The sequence below is a fragment of the Desmodus rotundus genome, chromosome 1 (assembly GCF_022682495.2).
Source record: "Desmodus rotundus isolate HL8 chromosome 1, HLdesRot8A.1, whole genome shotgun sequence".
Taxonomy (NCBI): domain Eukaryota; kingdom Metazoa; phylum Chordata; class Mammalia; order Chiroptera; family Phyllostomidae; genus Desmodus; species Desmodus rotundus.
In genome coordinates this window covers 164,400,017-164,422,196 of record NC_071387.1, presented here as the reverse complement: position 1 = coordinate 164,422,196, position 22,180 = coordinate 164,400,017, and the positions used below count along the sequence as shown (strand labels likewise).

Below are 22,180 nucleotides of genomic sequence, written 5' to 3'. Positions count from 1 at the left end.
GGAACTAGGTAGCCACTTTGCAGCAGCAGAAAATCGTCCAGGGATCCAGGCCCGCCCCTCTACCCCTGCCCCGACTTGTTTACAGAAACCTGGTGCTCTGGGGAGGAAACGCATGCCAGTCTGTAAGTAAGTGCAGTCCTGAGTTAGCTCTGGGTGAACCGATCCATTTAGCAGAAGTGGAATGCTTTGAAGCTAGACAGGAAGCAGTCGCTAATTAAATGGGAGGCTAGGCCAGACTCCAATTACATATGGAGCTGGAGTTTTCTTGAAAGTATTAAATGAAATGAAAGGTGGGGCGTGGCTTCCGAGCACCTTGGCGCCCTGACAAGAGGGACTGCGAGGAGCTTCTCAGCACAGGTGCCACTTCGCCGGGACAGTTTTCAGTTTCCCAGAGAAGACTTTTTCTTAAGGAATCTATTTTAAAATGTCTAACTGGTCTCAAGTAATTTTATCTTTCTGCATAGGAATATTTGCCTATTTATTATGCATATTAACAAGTAAAATGTATCAAAATATTTGGAGAATATTTTTAGTAGTTAAAATAATGTTTCCTTGTTAAATGATTTTCAGAGTAGAATTGGATCCTTTCCAACTATTTTTTCTTGGCCTTGACTGACTTTCATTGCATGATTTTGGGGTAGAAATACCACAGTCCTTTGTGCATACATAGAATGATTTAAGACAAGCTTCAGATGTAAAAAGAAGAAATTAATAGGAAGAGTTCTTTTAATTCAGGCAAAGGCCCATTTTAGCGGGCAACCTTTACAATCTGGCGTGAACGTGAAGAAGGGGAGTTCTGCTTCCTAATAAGCGTGCCTCAATGGAGAACTTGTGGGCGGTCTGCGCGGTCCAGGAGCCAGGTGCCTATCTGCGGGGCGTGCTTACCGACTGGTACTGGTGCCACTGAGGATGGCCCGGTTCCCGAATGCCTGACTGCCAGGGCGTGCTCCCAGCAAATGTGCATTCTTTATTGTCCTCTGTGGTCCAAGGTCCCTGGCATTTGAGCTAGACTGGATCGTAGCTCAGCATACTTCCTTGGACCCCTGCCCCGTCTGTCCCCAGCATCCCCTTAGTCCTCTCAACCAGGAGGAGGTCCAGGCTGCTCTGACCACACCAGTTCCTTCAGAGGAATGAGAAAGAAGAGGGAAGCAGCAGGGAGCAACCGCCAAAACAGAAGCCATCTCAAAAGGATCTAAGCAAGTGTGTGCTCCAGCCCAGTTATATTCATAACAGTGTTTGAGCCTCTTGCCTAAGGCCTGCCCGCCCCTTTGCACATAGCCCAAAAGTGTACTCTTGACACTTCCCTGGGGAGGAAGAGGCTGAACGAAGATGAGGAGTGCTCAGTGTTTCCTTAAAGATTAGAGCCCCTGCTCCACCTTGAAACACTGCATCTTTTTCATTAGGTGCCAACTGGTATCTCCACTGAGAATTCAGTAGGCTACTAGGTAGAAAATGTGTGTAGTGTCACCTTCCATCCCCGTTCTGTGTGCTGCCTGGAAAGTAGACGGTGCTCCTGTCGGAGGGCTACTGACTAGTGCCCCGTGCCTCGCAGTTTGTTATCGTCTGCAAAGGTCCTTGTGATTCAGCTGCCATCCATCCACCAGGAAACCTTCACTTCCCAGGGATACAGCAGCTGGTCATGTTCTCGAGCCTTTCACCCTCACAGAATGAAGTCTCAAGGAAATGGGGAAGGTACACTTTTTGAGAAAGGTCAGGAAACTCTGGAGTTGAAGAGGATGAAGCAATACGAGCTGGCTGTCCCTAGAGGAGCGACAGAACAAACACGTTAAAGTGGAGAGGGTCTGAAATCCCAGTAGCTAGAAAGAAAAACAGACATCTGCTGCTTCACGCACTGCACAGGAGCAGCCCTGAGCCTTCTGTTCTTGAAGACAGTGGTTCTCTTTTCAGCCACCTCCACATAAGCAGAGGCCAGACCCAGGAGGGGGTCAAAGCAAGCAGGCTCATTTGGGCTAGGATTCGAGTGTGTGGCACTTTACTAGAATGCATCCATTTCAGGACCCCTGACCAGAACAGTGCCGAGTCTGAGCTGTGGCAGTCACAGCACATTCCCTAAGGAGAATCACTGACCTCCATATTCTTCATCCTCACGTGTTACAATTCTGTTAAGTTCCTAGGGAATACACTAACTATGTATAGGTGGTCACAGTGACGACAGTTGCCATATTGCAACATTTCTCAGCCCCAGTTGGCGACCCAGTTGTTTACAGTGTTTGAGGGCAAACAGCAGGACCACTGGAAAGCTGGGGGGGCTTTGTGCACCTTTTAATATGCAGCAACCCGCATGCACATATCCAGCTACCGGGGAGAACTTTCCATCTTTATTGTAGGGTCAGTCAACTTTCTGGACTATCTACTATTTTAAAAGAAAAAAGGTCCAACCCAATTACCTCCTCAAGTACAAACTGATAACCAGAGAATTGTAGGACTGCCAATTCTTTTGCAGAGTGGAATTTCAATCAGAAAATGTGGAATCTAAGTGGGATTTGCTGGTTTTTGAAGTGGAAAATTGGCAGATCTGACCTACTGGATAATTGCCTGGGAGTTAAAAAAAATTCCTTTTTTAAAATAACACAAAGAGATTGTCCTAATCCACAAGGGCATCTTTCTTTGTTGTCTTCCATGTGTTTTCAGACTTATCCTGTTGTTCTTTTTTTTTTTTTAGTTTAATAGACTTTGTTTATTAGAGAAATTTTGGGTTTACAGAAAAATGTGCAGACAGTACTGAGAGTCCCCACCATTCCCATATAGCCCCTGCCTTCCAGTTTCCCTTATTATTAACATCTTGCATTCACAGGGTACACTTGTTACAATTTTGTAACGTTTTTCAGTTACAGTTAACATCCCATATTATGTTAGTTCCAGGTGTACAGCATTAGTGCTGCCATACACCAGACTTGTTCTTTAGAGGAAGATTTCATCTTGTGCCATTTTCAGTGTGAAGCAGTTTTGCATTGGTTTAATGTAGCAAAACCCAGGTCACCTGGTTTGACTTGGCACCTTCTTGTTGCAGGTCGATCCGGGCCACAAATCCCTCAGAGCACACGGTGATCCTCGCGGTGGTTTCACAAGCGTAAGCTCACCTCCCACCCCTGCTGGAAATAGTCCTGTCCTTTTTGAGACATTTGTCTGATGTAACCCAGTTTTGGAGCGGGCAAAGCAATGGGCCTGTCCTCAGCCCTGCGGCACCAACTTTAGATCATGCTTTGGGGGGTTTTCTTTGTTTTGTAAGTTTTCTCTCTGTCACATCTAATTGCTGTTACCACATATTCATGTATCTCAGAAAAAAGTGGTTGCTTCATTATATGCTAGACATGAATAGAAAATCTGCGGAGGAGGAGATCTGGAGGGAACGTGATTCTAGCTTATCTTTTTTCTTTAAAGAAAAGAGACGGGCGGGGGGAAGAGATGGGAGAATGCTTGCTTAAGAAGAAACAAATGGTAGCATGAGAACAAGAGAGCGCATTTATAAATCCACTGCAAGAAAAGGGATGCGCAGTTTATATTTGGGGACAGTTATGTGACTAGAAGCAGGACTAGGTTGCGTGCCAGTGCTGCAAGGCAGGAAAGAGGGATTAAGCTGTCGGTAGGAGATTGTGGGATGAGAAACTGGTCTGCTGGGTTTAGTGTCTGAAATGGCCGGCACTTAGAGTGGAAGATCTAGAAGGAAAAAAGTTGTTTGTACAAACTACAGTGGTGGGGATCTTTGCAAGTATCAAACATGTTCCAATCACTTACCGGCCATCATTAGCTTTGGAGAGAATAAGACCTAAAAGGAGGGCCCAGGATCTACTGGACTTGGACCCACTGTGGCCAACGGAACAGATTCTGCAAGGAAGGAGCTGACTGGACAGTCACTCTGGAGAGCTTAGGTCCCACCCCAAGCAGGTCCGAGCCAGGGGAGGTTTGAAGTACTCCATTGCAGAGCATATTGGTGCAGTGGGGAATCCGGCTCCAAAGTTTGGGCCCGACCAAAGACTTCTCCTTACCTGATACGCCTTGAGTCTCATGTTAGGAGTCCACTTGGATACCTGCCACGGGCTGTGGGGCAAGGAAGGTGAAGAAACCATCCCTATTAGTTCCTTCTTGGTGGGAGATGGGACCGCAAGGGGAATGAGTGAGGGAAGCTGAGATGTGCAGTCATCCTTCTTCAGGCTTATGTTTTATCTTCTGGGGACTCTGGGCGCGGACACCAGAAGTGCACCAGGCGACAAGGCATGTCCCCCAAGCCTGCCTTACTCCACCGGCTCAAGAACAAAGCACTCTTTTAATTTCCTACTCATATAGCCAAAATGTGTGCTTGTCCTTGATGAGTTATGGTTTGCTGTGGCTTATTATTTTTCACCTTTTTTCCCTATGGTTTAATAAAATGTTTCATAGATGGAGAGAGTAATAATAAAAATGAATGCTGAGTTTGTGCCACTCCGCTTATGAAATAAACATTAATAATAAATAGAACATTATTAATAAATACCTTTAGAAGCCATTTTGTGCCCATCCTGATTTATCGGTTAGCAAAGGTAGAACCTCGAGTTCCGAGGAGAAAGGGAGTTAGGGAAGACAGCTTCTCCCTGGGCAAGTAATGCCGCAGATAAGCACTGCGGTTTCTGTTCCTGTTTTCCATCTGCTCCTGCACTCAGTCCCCTCTGTTCCATTTTTCTTCCTGTTTTCCAAGGTATGTGTAGCATGTCTGGGGGAACCTTTTCTTTCTTATAATGGTGACAGCCCAGCCTGTCTTCGTGGCAAGCCAACCCACACCCCACCTCGTACTCACGCTGAGTTCTGAGACCCAGCTGTAGGCGCAGTGTAGGAAACCTTCCCATGACATGAGTGACAATGATCAATTTTTGTTTTCTCCTCTTCCTTTCTAACTTGGCATTGGTGATGACAAGTCTTTCCCATTTGGCTATTGGCTGCGGCAGCTTATAATGCCTGTTGTCTTCCTCACGTTGAAAGGTGGACCCTGCTAGGTCTTGGTGGTGAGGGGTGGGGGAGGTGGGAGTTGTGCTTTTGGAAGGTTCGGGAATGGCAGAGAGGACAGCAGTCTCTGGGATGAGCATTGCACCTACCTTGTCCCTTTATGGGATTGCTCCCCTACACTTGCCCCAACTCCGAGGGCAGCCCCGAGTTGGAGAGAGCCACTGACATGTCCCTGCATTGATGTTTTCAGGCTCACTGCTAGTTTTCTCTTTATTGTTTTGTTCCTTTTTTGCGTCTGGAAGTCAGATGTGGGGGTCTGGGTCCTTGAGGGCAGGTGTACCCTGTGGGCACGTGCTTGTCAGGAAGGCACTCGGGGGGCCAGCGCCACGGTCGCCTCATTGCTCTCTCTCCATGTTTCAGTGTGAGGAACCCTGGTTTATATCTGCTGAGTGACCACATTTTCTGCTTTGCTGCAGATTGGGCGACCACGAAGAGGCCTCAGTCCTCCCTCTTCTTCATGCAGGCTTCAACAGGGTACGTAGATGATGGACCAGCCCCTCCCTCATCCCTAACTCTCCCGTAACCGCAGAGGCCAGTAGCCATGGATAAGCGCTGAGGGTGTTAAAGCCCCAGGATTGTGAAGGAACAAACTGTTCCCAGGGTGTTAGGGAGCACCTGCTAGCTAGTTAAGCTTCTTTTCCTTTTTCTCTCATAACTTCATAATGACATAAAACACATCTTATTATATCAGGTCGAAATTCTGTGGTCCCAAAGTTACCTCACTTGAATCAGTCCCGTCATTTAGAATCAGCATGTGCCTGTGGTTGCAGACATCCCCTGAGTCGGCTCCCGGGGCTCGTTCGCGTTCAGCAGGCAGTGGCACAGCATCCTGTGAACTCCTGGTTTCAATCATGAATTCTTAGAGCGACGACACGAATTAGACTGCTGTTCAACTGGAAAATGAAGATTGATTACTCCAAGACTTACCAACAAACTAAATAACTAGGCAGACTTGGTATCTCAGGTCTTTTGATAGGAATAATATGAACTTCAAATCAATGGTGTTATGCATTCTATTCCTTCAAAAATAGGATATTGCTTTTGCCTTGTGATGTATGAAGATTCTTTTGGGTGCTTTAAGTAACAGTACATTGCAATCCCTGGTTTAAAAAGAATCCTATCTTTGTTGTAGACCATCGAGGAGCAGAAATTGCCATGAGCAGCAGTTCTGTGCTTGGGTTGTTTTCTGCTCCCATGTGGAAGCAGCGGTGCTCTGTCAAGTATCCGGGTAGCTCCGTGGTTCACGTGTGTTGTGGGAATGAACGTTCCTAGTCAGCAGCATCACTTCCCTAGCTCTCCTCTTGTCCATCGTGGCATCTCTCAGAGGCTGGCGCTTGGTTCTGAAAGCTGTTCTTCCGTGCTGTATCTTGATGGGAATGCATAGAACAATGCTTCTGAGTCCTGGAGTGGAAAAAGGAAAACTGGTAGAGAGGCCTGAGACGTCTTCCCTTACAATGATCATTTTCTGAGAAGTAACCTGAGGTTACCCACAGGTTTTGTAGCTCTTCTGTGTCGTGTTGACCACCCCACTGCAACCCAGCCCGACGTCGTCCTTCATGTCCGAGGCGGGGCCTTGAGGAGTAGGAGGAAGTAGGTTCTCCCATGCTGGGGCCGTGGGTGGTGTCCACGAGGACCCCTGTACGTGCTGGCAAGTGTCCTTTCGGAAGTCAGCTTTCACTTCAGTGTTGTGCCTCTGACTGGTGTGGAGAGTGTCCTTTGGAGGAGTGACCCTGGGATCGGACATCTACTCACAGAAAAGTTAAGGGGAAGCAACGGGCCTTCTTTGGCTGCAAATGCGATTAAGAAAATTTAGGAGGGAAAAGTTCCCTTGTTCCTTTTTCCATATTTTGCAACTTGTGTATGCTGTTCTAGAAGGTTTTGTTGCCTTCTGTCTGGATATCGTGCTACTTTCTGCAGTCAGCATGGTGAATAAAACCCCTGGTGGGCGCATGAAACATGAGGCCTGTCACGGACGACTGGTGTTCTTTAGTGCTGGGTCTGATCAAGGCCTTTGCCAGCAAGGTCAGGGGGCCCGCAGATAGGCTGGGTGCTTCCCAAGGGAAGCACATGGCACCTACCAATGCTTTCCCTCCTGAGTTACTGTGGCACAAGATCAGCCGAAGTCGCTCTTCAGGTGGTCGGTCTCCTTTTTTGGGCAAAATTTTGTTGTGGCAACTCTCTACCCAAGCACCCTTCCAAATATGCCAGCAATTCTGCCTTCCTTTCAGTTGTTTCCCATCTCTGAGTTGTTTTGGTTGTATTAAAGCATCTGCTGAAACTCTGCCCTGTGTTGCTAGCTAATTGGCCAGTGCTTCAGACGATGGGTCCCTAAGTGGGGATCCAGGAACAAATTGTGCCATGAAATATTCCAGAACAGCTCCACTTGAAGCCTCGGTAGCTCTGTCTAAGTGGCCAACTGCATGATGCTCAGTCTACTCTGAGCTTTTTTAGAAACCGGTATCTTAGCAAAGGGCAGTTGCAGCATTTTTATATCAACCTTTGTGTCCCTCTCTTTTTATCTGAAATGATGCTCATTCAGTTGACCGAGTACTCATGGAGCACTTACCATGTGCAACGCAATGTACTAGGCATGCTGGTCAGTTTTCCCCCTGGAGAGGCTTCCTAAGGAAGAAATGGAGAGCCAAGATCTATTTGTTTGGCACCATTCTAGGTTACTTAGTTCATCCTCATTGACAAATGAGAGACTATTTTCTCCATTTTTATAGAGGAAGAAATAGGCCCCAAATGACTAAACAGCTTGCCAGAGCTCACACTCACAGCACAGTCAAAATGCAAACTCCACACTGGGTCCACTAAAGTAGTATTTCTCAACTATGGAACACTAGTGTTCCACCAGCTCTTAACAGGTGTTCCTCTTGCAAAAGACTTGTGTGGTCAAACAAGCTTAGGAAATCAGTGAAGACTGTCTCCTGCACCCCTGGGAATGCGCAGTGCACATTGGCAGCGTGGCATATGAGCACATGGAATGACCTGAGAAGTCCTGTGCTAAAGAAATACGCCTCAGTTTATGGAACTAGGGCCTGGGAATCTGAATTTTTAACTGAAGGCCCAGTTGAGTCTCAGCATGTTGAAATTTGAAGACCACTGCTTTTCATTCACCCAAATCATTTCAGAGGTAGGGGTTTTTAACTATAGTCTTGAAAAATCCCCCAAAGATAAGGTACTGGAATCTTCCATGACCTTCAGTCTACAAAACACTTATTCAGTATCAATTATGTACAAAGCCCTCCAGTGTTTAGAAACCATCACCTACAGAAAGCTGTTTTTCACTACAATGGAAATTCTTAAACTTCAAGAAAAGTGAAATATAAAAATATATTTCTTAGTCATGGCTGGTGTGGCTCTGTAGATTGAGCTTCCACCTGTGAACCAAAAGGTCGCTGGTTTGATTCCCAGTCAGGGCACATGCCCGGGTTGTGGGCCAGGTCCCCAGTTGAGGGTGTGCAGAAGGCAACTGATCGATGTATCTCTCGCAAATTGATGTTTCTCTCCCTTTTTCTCCCTCCCTTCCCCTCTCTCTAAAAGTAAATAAATAAAATCTTTATTAAAAACTATTTCCAAAATTAATGATATTTGTAGCTTATGATATTATCAGTGGTTTGGGCGTTTCTCTTTATATTTTTCTGTATGTTATTCACTTTAAAATTAATGTGTATTACTTTTCTAATTAGACATAGACAACAAAAGTTTTAAAGCTTCTGTCTTAAAATAAACCAACCTAAATCTGTTTATTCCAACATTTCCAAAACCTACTTTATCACAGATTGTTTTTTGTATATTATGAGACATCAGCTAACAATGTTCATAGGCTGATAGAGAATCTTCACCCGTCCAGGAGCTCATCCTGAACCCAACCATGTTTAACTTCACATAAAAAGAAGAAAAGCATTTCCTCTCTGAGAACATTCATGATGCCCCCTCTTTCGCTCGCCCTTCCCAGCTTCCACCTGCAATAGTGGGGCCCAGAGGCACAGGGGAGTTTCAGCTTCAAAGGTGTTCCCCAAGGGGAAGCCATCCACACGGGATAGTGGCAGTGTGTGCATGTGTGTGTATGACAGAAAGACACACGGGAAGGGAGTGCAACAGACACTCAGGAGATGAGGCAGGAAGCGAAGAACAGCCTCTCCCCTGGAAAGGGGTCCTTCACAGTGTGGCACACACCGAGCGTGCCCGGTGCTGGGGTTGGGAAGACTTTTGCTAGTGCGATACAAAGCACAGGCACTGCAGGAACTGACTGCAGTTTTCCTGCCTTTGTTACACAGGGAATTAAGCGTACAGTATTACCTGCTCTGGTGTTTGTCATGCATTGAAACAAGCCTTTCAAACACCTTGACAACTGTTTCATTTCATCTTATCTACTAGTTGTCTTATGTAACAGAGTTTCTGGCGTAGGAAAAACTGTTCAGCTTCTTTATTTAACTCTTGAAGAAGTAATTATATATGTCTTATGTATTTGCTTTCTTTTCAGAGATTTATGGAGAATAGCAGCATCACTGCTTGCTATAACGAACTTATTCAAATAGAACATGGAGAAGTTCGCTCACAGTTCAAGTTACGGTATGTAGTTAAATACGGCAGGGCACGAGGTTGGTTACTAGTTCTGCAGAAAAGCTGGTCCATCATTGGGCTGCTATTCGCAGGGTCCTGGCTCCGTCACAGGGATTTTGAAGCCATTAAGCAAGTAATGGTGGCTGGTAAACAGCAGAATCCAAACTGGAAGCACTTTGTTATACTGAAGTAAATTAGAAGCATTTCTTATTTGACAGCATTTTCCACTATTTACAGTAGTTTTAAAATTATATCCCAGGAAAAGTACTGTTTAATTTTTGTAAAATTAGATCAAGATTAAGAATAGCCCTTGAGGATTACTCACTACTTTCAGCATGTGTAAATTCCTCCATGGGTTGTTACGGATAGGAGCAGACCTATGGGTGCATTTATTATGCAACCATAGCAGTTTCACGGGGCCTGTCTGTGGCCCCCATGTATGAAGTATCTTCAAGAAACCTATTTGAGGTCTTTAAACAGGTATAGAGTGCTTTAAATGCAGGCTGCTCCCTGGTGCTCGCTTCTGGGATGGGTTTGCCTGAGTGGCCAGAACTCTGGGTGGTGGGTGTTTTGCTTCTGGGACATATTGGAGTGTTGGGGTCCAGGGTCAAGCCTGGCTTGGCTCAGGCTCCACTCCAGTACTCTCTCAGGTCCCTGGCTTTTTCAACTTGCCCCCCTCAAGCAGAGAAAGAAGAAGGGACAGAGGGGGCCCTACCCAACTTAGGGCCCCTGGGAGGCCAGTCCCCAGCAGCACCAGGCTGTTGGATGCCAGAAGGCCCCTGGCCTGGCTTCTCTCTCAGGCCAACTACAGGTCAGGATAGTATCAGGCTCAGCAAAAAAAAAAAAAAAAAAAAAAAAATCCAATAGCTTCTCACTGTAATGATTATACTTCTTATTTTAGTTCTTCATTTGCATTCAAAGGGAACTAAACCCTTTTTTAAAATTATGTTTTCTCTTCCATTCTCAGCCCCGGGGAAGTAAAATGGATTAGCATAGATCCACAAAGGCCGTTCTTCTGGGGCACACCGTGGCCAAGGAGGGTGCCTTTTGCTGGACAGAGAGCTTTAAGAAACAAAGTGTATGGATAAACAGTGACTTTCTTAGATGGGAGACTATGTAAAAAGAATCTCAAACAATGGAAATTTAGGTATTTTAACAGTTTTTGGTGACTAATCTTGCCAAAGACTTTGGAATATGTACATACATAATTAGGTCCCTTGGTTTCTTTGTATCTACATGTCTGTTAGCTTTGGAGAAATTCATAAAATTTTTAAAGAAGATCACAGTGGCTTTACTTCAGAAATTTATGATTTTTACTATTGCACATTCATTGTTTTTATTCCTGGGGCTCTTCACTAGTTTTACTTGAGGGTAAGAAGACTGTATTTGGTGTTTTAGATGTTTTCACAATGAACGGAATTAGAAAAAGAGGGACTTCATTTTGATTTAAGTCTTTTATTGTATATTATCCACGACAAAAATGAAAAGATACCTTATTGCTTTGGTGATTAATTTCCTCATTTTATTTTAAATAATTGTTTGGGATTTCATAGGCAACATTGCACTGATGGCACGGGTCAGGTGTTGGAAGGTGCTGTGTCCACGTGTAAGGCGTGGACAGTGAGCGGGCAGAGACAGGTCTGGCGACTGGAACTAACCATCTCCAGCCAGCACGAGGGCTTCTGGCTCTTGTGCTCATGAAATCTGCTTAGAGTCAGGGCACTGAAAACTTTCCAAGGTCTCATCAAATTAGGAACTTGGCAAATGTCTAAGTACTTAACACTATGTAAATCCCGTAACTTCACACTCCTCGCTAACTGGAGCTGGCTGGGGCAGTTGATCATAAAGAAAAAGGTCAAGTTCTTAATAAAAATAAGCGTGACACTGGCTAATGGACTTGACCAAGGCAGGCAATGGCCCCAGGAAGGTGGGTTTGCCCAGCGCACTAATCCCTTACCTTCCACACCAGCTGACACTTGGTGGGTAAAGAGCATCTCTTCCCAGCCGTGAGCAACCAGTAAGAGAGCTGCCCTTGTGTGGGGTGAGGATGGTGGGACGGGGGTGAGGTTGGGGGTGGTAAAGTTCTCCAGAAGAGGAAGCCAGAGGAGGACAAAGTGGTCTGCTTCTTCTGTTGCTTTTTGGCTGGCTATGCCTCCACTGTCTCCAACTTCTTTCCCTTTTTGGAAGAGTGGGGGTGTGTGTGTGGTTTGGCTCTCCTTGGGTATACTAGATCTGGGTCCAGTGGGTGGGGGCACGGTGACCCCAAGCCATGACCTTCCCTAGCTCCTTAGGGCATCCAAGGACCTCTAAAGTCTCTACCTGCCTCTCAGCGGCAGGCAGGCAGCTCCATCACTTGCTGCAGGCCGGGAAAATGAGGCTCTTTATTATACAATGCCAAAATAATTATAGTCTAATTATATAATACTTTTCCCTGCAATTCCGCCCCCAGCTGCAGCTAAATATGTGACATTGCTGGCATTCTGCAGGGACAGCCTGTACTGCAAGGATGGTGCTGGATGTTGGAGGCAGATCCTTCTGTCCAGGTCTTCATGTATGGTGACCATACTTACTGAACCAAGGGGGAACAATCAGGACCGTGGGATCGAACAAAAACTATCTAGTTTTAAAATTCCATCTTATAGAATAACTTTTTAAAATTGGAGAACTAAATCTCATTTCTGAGTGCATTTGATGAATCACTTTATGGAACAAAAGAATTCATGACATGGGGACTGGCTAGGGAAATAGGGACAAGAGATGACCACTACTGCTGACACTGTGCCTCTTTATTATGACAAGAACTTCATTATCCAAACTACAGATAGGATTGATCTACTCACTGGGAGTTGAAGCCTCTAAGTCTAAACTAATGCAGTGCCAGCCACGTGTCGTCGTTAGTCTGATGTCTGTGATCCCAGGGTACACACAAAGCATCATGCCTATTCTTCTCCAAGTCTTCAGAAGGTAGCAGGCCTCAATTTTAGAAACAATCTGTATTTCTATACAAATACAAAACTTTGTATTCTGTGGAACACTGCTGTTCTCTAGCATTAACAGATGTTTATAGAGTGCCGATGGACACGTGGGCTCTGTGTCACAGCTGTTGTGCCACAGGAGAAGCCCACCTGTGGAGCCTGAGAGTGACCAGCCCGACTGCATCACTGCCAGGAAGGCGCAGACCAGTAGCAGGTCCGTGACCCCGAGCTGCCTCCACTCCTCCCTCACTGTCCCTCCCAGCCCCCTGCGGGGATGTGGGTCTGCGTTCAGACTCTTCTCTACAAGCCACCACCTTGCGCAGTCCTGTCCTTGTTCCAGGTGGCCTGTGTGTGTGTGTGCGTGTGTTTTGTTCGCAGAGACTCTAGAGCCCCTTTGGTAGGGACACACGAGATCATGTGTGACCCAGCCACCTCAGCCACAGCTGACGGAGGAAAACACTGAGACCCAGGGAGACTCGACACCACTGATCACAGCTACCCAGTGTACTGGCAGTGACTCTGGGGTGGGACCCAGTGTCCCGCCCTGCCGTCTGAGGCACTCTGCACCCCACCACATACAGCTGCGTCCTTTCCGGACTTCAGATCCGGGCCTCTGCTACGCTTGCCTTCCCTCTGGACCTTCAAGGGCCCTTAAGAAGGAAGGGGAGGGGAAATGGTTACATCACCTGCACTTCAGGGGTATTCATGCCAAGGTTGCTTTTCCTTGTGCTGCTTTTTCCGATTTTCCAACTTCTTAACCTGAAAGATACAAAAATATGTTTGAAGCACAGAGTTACGAGGTCCCCAAGAAGAGAAAATAAATAAAGTGAGGGCTCTTCTGAATGAAGAGTGTTAATAATTGATATAAGCAATTAAATTCCCAAACTCTAGGAACAATGATTCAGGTTGATTGCCTCACTTTGCCGCCAGTTATAGAACCATTAACCAAACTGGTCTAAAGCCTCGACCCACACACTGCAGGTGGGGAGCATTTATCACTGGGGAAAATAACCCTCTGGTCCCACCCGTATCCCCTCACCTCGCCTGTCGATAAGTATTTGCTTTGTCCCATTGGGCATTATACTTACTGAAGATTTTATACTTTGTGGATAATCATACAATGACTTTAATAGATAAATTCTGGAGAATGGAGCGAAGATCTGGTATAAAGTAGCCTCTTAAGCTGACAAAAACAATAGTGCTCCGAAGTACCTGTTTCCATACTTAGATGAGACACATGGGTGCTGATTAGAAGATGCTTGGATAAAAGAGGAACTTATCACTTAATATATGTTAGAGGAATTTACTACTTAAAATGCTTCAGAGCTTAATTTTTCAGCTTCCAGAGTTAAGGAACTGGCCCACCGAGGGTGTGCTTGAGACGGCCAGCTCTGGAGGACAGGGAGCGCTTTGCTGCGGTGCCCCGGGCCTGGGAAATACCCCTACCACTGGGAGACTAGGTCTTGTTTGCTTCTCGTGAGTGGCAGAGCAGTAACAGCTTTGGGAACAATTTTAAAGTCCTCTTGTCTTCCTTTTCTCTTACTTTAAATCATCGTATTTCCAAATACAGAGATGCTAATAGGACAGTACACAGTCCAAATTAGGTAGCCTGGAGCAAGTTAAAAAAGAAAATTTACTGTGCCCACCAGGAATCTCGGCTGAGTTAGGTTTATATTCTCCCGTGCTCTCCCACATCATAATTACTTATTTTACTCACCCTTCCACGTTGGTATTAATACCTTAATCTCTGCAACTATAGGGACACTATCTTTCATCTTTTGTTGGGCTAAAATCTTTCACTCCCCATATAGGTTACCTTGTTACTTATTATTGGTTTGTTATTTCAGTTCTGGGCTTGATACTTCAGGTGTAATCATGAGAAAAGATAGGTGATGATTCACTTTTCACCGACAGCCTCTGAAAGCCTTAGAGAACAAAGAAATAGTACTCGGGGGTCTTACGAATAACAAGCACCGTGTGCTGAATTCGTGTACTGTCCTGAGCGCTTCGAGAGATGCCTCCTGTAACTTGTTTTGATTCTTATAACCACCTGTAAAATACGTGTTAATGTCCTCATTTTATAGATGAGGCAACTGAAGGCCAGTGAAGATAGAAAGTTGTCCAAGGTCCTATAACCGGCAAGACACGGAACCTGGTTCCCCCCGTTTGTTCTGCCCTGTGCTTTGTAAACAGTTCGCATGGGATGGCAATGTTAATGCCGTTAGGAGGGGGGGAAATAAATAACATTTTAATAGTTTCATAAAATATCGATCCAGTAAATCAACATCTCTTTTGTAATGGGTGAGAAGGCCTTCGCTGGTATTCTTTAAGCAGCCAGTACAAGTAACGCGGATTTAAGAACTAGCTGCGTCCTTGCTGTTAGATAATAAATAACTTACTGTATTTGGAGTTGGTCTAGATTTGGAAGATAGTTAAGTCTTTCCAAGAAAGTGAGAGATTGAAATGATTTCAGATATTCCAGATATGCAACCAAGGTCCACAGGAAGCTCGCCCACCTGCAGAGTTGTACAGTTGCCCAGGCGAGGGGTCTCCCACGTGTTTGCCTTTCCTCAGGCCAGGGACGTGATGCAAAGGCTTGTTTGATATCAGGAGGGAACGGAGATAAAATGTTTGTGTCAGTTACAAATGGCTGGACTACCTCAGGGCTTAAGCAGCTTTTCTTAATTGATGGGAACTTGACTTCTGTTTCATTCACAGCATGGCCAGGAAGGACGTCACTGCGGTAGAACACAGGGGACCTACAAGACAGTCCCTCACACCTTTGTTCTCCGGTCTCATATTAAGGCCTCATTCAGTGTGTGTGGAGTTCATTTCGAGACCGGTGAAGATTTTGTGGTTGCAATTCTGCTCTTCGTATCAGATGCGTAGACATACATGCTATTGTTTATTCATCTAGTTTGAAAGCCTAGGTTGTTTTATTTTCCTCAAGGCAATATCGGAAGGTACACAGCTTTAATGAATCCGAGGAACTGTTTACTTTGATAAATTAACAGATGAAACACTAATGGTTTTGTCGCAGAACTAACATCGATCTTTTGCAACTTCCAGGGCCTGTAACTCAGTGTTTACAGCATTAGACCACTGCCATGAAGCCATAGAAATAACAAGCGATGAGCATGTGATTCAGGTACGGAGACGCCTTCTATCTGTAGATGTCAAAACAGAACCTTTTAAGTTCGAGCTACCCTTTTTCCAGCACTTTCCTACAAACTCACATTTTAGCACATTTTCTTTAGATACAGAAACATCAGCATATTCAAAAAATGATAGACTTAAGCTAAGAATGAGAGATTCAGTCAGAATACAGATTTATTCAGATCAGAGCCTGCGGTTTCTCTGACAGAGGCGGGATGAATTCTGTGCACCGTCTGTGAAGACAGCATCTACGCAGAACTGTATCGGAATTGTATAGCGAACGCTTGTGAGTGCCTATGGGAACGAGATATTTTCTTTTTTTTATTTGTCACCTACCATTGACATTTAATGTCTTATATTAGTTCCAGGTGTGCAGCAGAGTTGTTAGACATTTGTATAATTTATGAAGTGATCCCCTCATAAGTCTAGTACCCACCTGGCACCATACGTAGTTATTACAATATTATCGACTATATTTCTTATGCTGTACTTTACATCCCTGTCACTGTTTTCTAAATATCAATTTGTACTTCTCAGTCCCTTCACCTTTTTCACCTAGCCCCCCAACTCCCCTCCTACCTGGCAGCCACAAGTTTGTTCTCTGTATTTATGAGTCTGTTCCTTTGGGAACAAAATATTTTCAAAGGTACTCATTTATTTGCCTATGGTTGGTTTTCTAATAATAAAGCACTGTAAGATGCTAAAATCACCTTCCTAAGGAAATGTGTATAGTAGACAAACCATTGTTGAATTGACATCATGTTATATTTGTTACAAAGTAAGACATTTATACTTCAAACATACTCTGAAAGGGGGGCTTGAAACACACGGCCGGTTTGCACTGTGGCACTGAGTGTGAGGAGCACTTACTCTCGTCAGTAGGGACCAGTCAGTGTCCAACCCAGGGACCCATGACAGACAGAGCCCCGAATTTGCTGTCCTGCAACCCTCCCCCGACCCAGTGCACACACAGACACACCTTGCTCTCACATCCGACTGACAACGAACGGCAGAGCCCACCATGCCCAGGCCCTGTTGTCGTCCTGCTCGAAAGTTTATCTCTTTTCCATTCAGTAACCCTGTGAAAGAGACGGAAGTACACCATAATGGGGGGGGGGGTGCTGAGGGCAAGCAACTTATTCAAGGAAAGCCCCAGTGAAAAGTATTGAAATCAAAATATGTAGCTATATTTTTGTGACTCCAAAGCCTTTCCACTTGGTAGCCTGTTTGGTATCCTGTATGTATGGCATGTTCTTCTGGCTGTTCCTTGAAATGGATCTGGAAGCGTCCTCATATTGCTGCCTGTCGCTGGCCCACCTGGCCATAGGTCAGCACCCTGGACCGCAGAGAAACCAGGCACATTTCTACTGTAGACCAAGTACACATCTCCCATCTCCCCCACCTGTACCCAGGCTTGAACAATCGGTTCTCTTGATGAAACACGTTCACTTTGCACGTCCGTCCTTCACAATGGGGAGTCTGGTGGTGACCCCAGCAATGAGAAGAGGGGGCGCCCTGCTCTGTGTTCACCTTCCTCACTTGGAATCTAACAGATAGCCCCTTTCACGGGGATCAGAGTCCTCCATTCCACAGTGAGCTCCTGGTGGTTAGAAGCCCTGTGCCTCTGAGAGAGCTGGTACCGTGATGCTGTCAGATGGTGTTCATGGCCTCCTGGCCTTTAGCATGAGCCGGAGCAAATTGGCCAAGGGCAGTGGGCAACTGCAAGGGGAGACTCTACTGACAGCAGGTTTTTTCTAGGGGACCCTTTCAAGCCCGTTTAAGAACCTACCAACTCTCTGAAGACAAAACAAAAGCAAGGAGGAAGAAGTTGAACAGAGGATGTTATATGTAATGGGGAAATTAAAAGGACCTTTGTGCTCTAGAGTTTGAGGTGGTCCTGGGTGGGCTATCCCAGCACATTCCTCTGTGTCCCAGCAAGCACTCCTCTGGAGTATAAAGCGTCCCTGAACTGACCTATAACCACTTCCCATTCGTAGTATGTCAACCCAGCCTTCGAAAGGATGATGGGCTACCACAAGGGCGAGCTCCTGGGGAAGGAACTCGCGGAGCTGCCCAAAAGTGACAAGAACCGAGCAGACCTCCTCGACACCATCAACACGTGCATCAAGAAGGGCAAGGTGGGTGAAACCAACCGAACGGACCCACGCACCCCTCCCCAGTGCATTCTCTCTTACTGTGGGTTTTTATGTCACGCCTTTAAGATTGGCTTCTTTAATAATGTTGTAATTAAATACAAATTTTTTATATTTGCAAAGTGAGTGATTTTTGTATGTCAAGCAAATCTGGTGCTTATTGTGATGATAGAAGATCTGGTGATCTTGTTAAAGGAAATTTCATCCCACCTGTCATTGCTGGAATATCATCCCTATCTCTGAGCAGAGTCCCACCCATAGAGCTGTTGTGTGATTTTTAGCTTCTCCAGTGTTTGGGGAAATAGAAGTATTTGATATCAGCATTCCCATGGGGGCCTAGTTTTCCTCTGTCTCTTCTCATCGCAGCTCAGTGGGGATGGACAGCTCACGCCTCCGTGCTGCTTCGCATTGCCAGGGGCTCCCACTTGGTCCCAGGAGAGGGAGGCAGTGGTGCAAGTGCAGCAGGGGCCTTCCCTCCGCCCCGCCCCCCAGAGCAGCCGTACTCCCACAGCAGGGGCTGCCTGTGCGCTTTCTTTTAAGCATTCAGAGAGCTTTCTCACACGTTGTTTCTTTCATCTTGCTTTCTCTGATATGAAGTAGTTAGATAGCATTGTTTTCATTTAATGGGGGGCCAGAGCACAGGAATAAAATAAGTTTGGTTTATATGTGATGGCCAAAATCAATTTTGAAAAATTGGGGCAGTGAGGCTGAAAACAGAATGTTGTCAAGTACTCCAAAGAAACTGCCACGAGGACACTGCCGCACAGCTGGGGGCCCGCTCTGCATTCCATAGAGCTGGTCCACAAGTTAGCCATCTTGTGTCAGAGGGGCGGGAAGGGCCGCAGAGAAAAGGCTCAGATCCTGATCTAACCGCTCCCTCCCAGAAATTGCGGAGGTGCGGCAGGTCCCCCTTGAAGTCACCAGGGTCTTATCCCAGCCACTTCCCCAGGGTCGAGAGACAGCAGGACCCTTCACACTCCCCTTGGCCTGTTGCATGGACACTGTCAACAGCCAGACCAGCCCCAGAGAAGTCTTGTCTGGAGGCCACATAGGACAGTAGAAAGGTGATGGGCTTCCAGAAGCGTTAAAAGGTGAGAATTCAAAACCATATCCCCCACTTCCCGTTATGGGCACATTAGTTAGAATCTCTGAGCCTCAGTTTACCCATTTGTAAATTAAGAATGATAGTGTCAAACTCAGGCTGTTGTGAAGATTTTGGGAAAAGATCTCAGAAAAATTCCTTGAGCTGCGCCATTACACTTGTAGGGAAGGGAGCAGGGACTCTTCCCACTGGTCCAGTGTCCTGGGACCCAGGAGGGGCAGCCTGGTGGTGGACGTGGTGGTCCAATTGTGTTCGTGCCTTGTGACCATGAGCCTTACAGAGACAGCATCGCAGCGGAAGCAACAACACAGTCGTGTTTGGTGAATGTAATGAAAGCATGTGGGAATTTATTGCTCAGCTTGGTGAGACCCTCTAGGAGCAGACGTTGGCCTCGGTGGAGGGTTTTAAGACCTCTCTTTGTCCATGTAGGAATGGCAAGGGGTTTACTATGCCAGACGGAAGTCCGGGGACAGCATCCAACAGCACGTGAAGATCACCCCAGTGATTGGCCAAGGAGGGTGAGAACAAACTCGTGAACTTTTAGTTGAAGGGCCCATGTGGGCTTATCGAAATGTCAGTGTGTTAGACCTGCAAATATGGTAGGCTTGGGCTGTATGCAGTATATATCAAGGACTCCTCCACGTGGCCAGCACACATGGCTTTTCCTCTCTCTGTCTTCTGCTGCTATGGGCTTTATGAAGCTTCACCCCAACTGCCCACCCCCACCTGATCATCTGTGGTTCCACTATGCCCACTACCCTCTGAAGGAGCTCAAGTTCTAGGCTGGCCCCTTCGTGTCAACAGCAAAACAAGGGGGAGCGGACCCTCCCTCCCTGAGGCACTGGCTCTGTGCTTTCTCCAGGAAGCCAGGGGGGTTCATGGTTCCATAGAGAAAGGTGGATCTGATCCAAAACTGAAGCGATCTGATTCCATTTCATCTCAGATTACCAGAGAAGACTATTTATTTGGGAGAGATAAGGCAAACATGTGATTCCTTTTCCTTCTCCCAGTTTAATTTTGTGAGAAGGTTTACAAAGCCAACCAGGATCCCCTAGCAGTCCATCACTGAGAAGCCTTTGTAAGCCAGTCTGAAGGTCAACACCAGCCTCACAGTACATTCAGGCTTATAAGGGCCGTGTGCTGTCACATGAAGTTTTGGAAAAAGAAAAGGTGGCAGTCCTCGTGCAATAGCAGAGAGGAGAGCCACACCTGTGACTCTCTGGCTGCCCACATTCCCTGCAAATCGTGTGGTTAGAAAACAAGACCTCCCATAAAGTCAGCCAAGTGTCCACAGGCTGTTTTCCCTCCGAGTTAGGTTACGTGCTTGGTCAGTTTCAAAATTGTTCCCCCTCAGTTTAGAGACCACCGTCTCATATTTCCTGTCATTCTGCTTCAGTGTGGGGGTGGGGGGCACTGACAGTCACTGACCCTCCTCCTGAGCACAGAGAGAGGCACCAGGAAGCCCAGGGTCCTCTGCATGGCCACCCCCGAGCAGTCAGTGCCCCCAATCACATGGTTGCGATGGTGCCACCCTCATCCTCATACCGACTTCCCAGAAAGTTCAGCGGAGATTCACGTTGTGTGCATGTGGCCAGAATCGTTAGGTGACTGAAGCAGAGGAGACCCGCTGTTGCTGGTCATTTCTGTCAGAATGAATTTTTCTGATCTCTCTGATTTTACAGACAAGACAGAAGTTCTTTCGTCCAGACACGGTGTATTTGTTCCCCCGATTGTAGGCAGTGAGCTAACAGAAGAAAATCTTATTAAAAGTAGGGAGTTTTTACGTCTTCCTGTTTAGTGAAGTTCATTACAGGATAACCAATATATTCTTTGTGCTCCTTGGAGTTCTCCATAGAAAACCGAGCCAGAGAGAGACAGAGTCAAAGGCAGAAACGGGGAGAGAGGAGACTCGTTACTGTAGCATCTAACACAGCCCTCTGGAATTCCTGGCTTCACTCTCACAAGACGACCTACCTTGAGCTGAATTTTGTGCAGGGTGGAGGCACCTGTAGTCTTTTCCTGGTCTCCTTCGTGGTAATGAGCAAGGCTGCAGGCTGTTTTGGGATTCTGCCCGTGACCTTGCAATAAGAGGATTTTTCTCTGCCTGAAGAACACCATCATTATGATGACCATGCTGTGACATAATATGGAAAATTAAATATAAAAATAGCCCTGAAGTTTGATCATTGCCCAAATGAGTCTTTTGCTTTCTATATAAGCTATGAAATTATTAGCGTCAGCAGAATTAAAGCCAATTTTTTCTGGAGTAGCATTTCATCCTATCACTGAAGATAGTGAGGAGCCAAGCTTCAGGAGTCAATTACAAAATGAAATACCCATTAGGAAAATGTTTCTGAGCCAGTGGCGACTAAGAGGGAAGCCCAGTTTCTGAAGGCATGTGTGGGCTGTGTGTGAAAATGCATTTTCTGTAGGTTGGGTTTTGTTTGAATTTTAAATCTGCCTTAGAATAGACCTTCAAGTTTTGCTTTAAAAAGTTTCTTTTGATATTTTCACTTGCTGATTTGTTGAATCATCTGATATCTGACTCACTAATAACTAATTATTTATGTTATTAGGAAAATTAGGCATTTTGTCTCCCTCAAGAAACTGTGTTGTACCACTGACAATAATAAGCAGGTACAGTATCCAGCTTGCTTGCTTTGCTTTGTTGGCTTGACCACGCATTACGTCCTCACCACTGTTCTCTGCTTGTCTTTCTCCATATCTTTTGTAGTGGCCAGTTCAGAAGGCTTATGGCAAAATTCAACTCCTTTGGCAAACAGTAAAAAAACAACAAAAAAAGCCCCCTGCAAGCCTGTGCTGCCGTCTCAGTGATGCATATCACTTATGACTTCGCTTGTGGCTGTGCAACTCGAGACTAATATTTTTTGAAAGCATAAAATTTCTCCTCCAAATAAGAACTGTTCTGTTTTCCTATCTTAATTTCTTAAGCCAATAAAAAGTATATATGCATTGGAACATTTCACCCCTACAAATTTATATCAAAAACAGGAATCATCCTGAATTAGTACTGTGATTTTTTTTTTACCATTACATCATGCAAAACAATATATTTTAGCATTATCTTCTGCAGTAAAAGAATTTTAATCAGTTTCTATACTTAAGAACCTTCCTTTTTAGAAAATTTTATTATAGAGAACAACATTGGTATATTTTTCTTTTTGATTTATACTTTTAATGCTGGATTATGTGTATTTTCACTTCAT

The 22,180-nt window shown here is 45.6% G+C and overlaps 1 protein-coding gene across 10 annotated transcripts in view; it reads left to right on the top strand.

The window, feature by feature from the left end:
* PDE8B (phosphodiesterase 8B) overlaps positions 1-22,180 on the top strand; it is a 300,637-nt gene that overhangs the window by 192,472 nt on the left and 85,985 nt on the right. For all 10 annotated transcript variants that reach the window (XM_045197875.2, XM_053912407.2, XM_045197874.2 and 7 more), the window contains 7 exons: positions 3,032-3,091; positions 5,415-5,472; positions 9,488-9,576; positions 15,612-15,690; positions 17,696-17,836; positions 19,383-19,471; positions 21,530-21,590. In XM_045197875.2, coding sequence (XP_045053810.1) covers positions 3,032-3,091; positions 5,415-5,472; positions 9,488-9,576; positions 15,612-15,690; positions 17,696-17,836; positions 19,383-19,471; positions 21,530-21,590 — 577 coding nt within the window. The remainder of the gene's footprint in view (positions 1-3,031; positions 3,092-5,414; positions 5,473-9,487; positions 9,577-15,611; positions 15,691-17,695; positions 17,837-19,382; positions 19,472-21,529; positions 21,591-22,180) is intronic.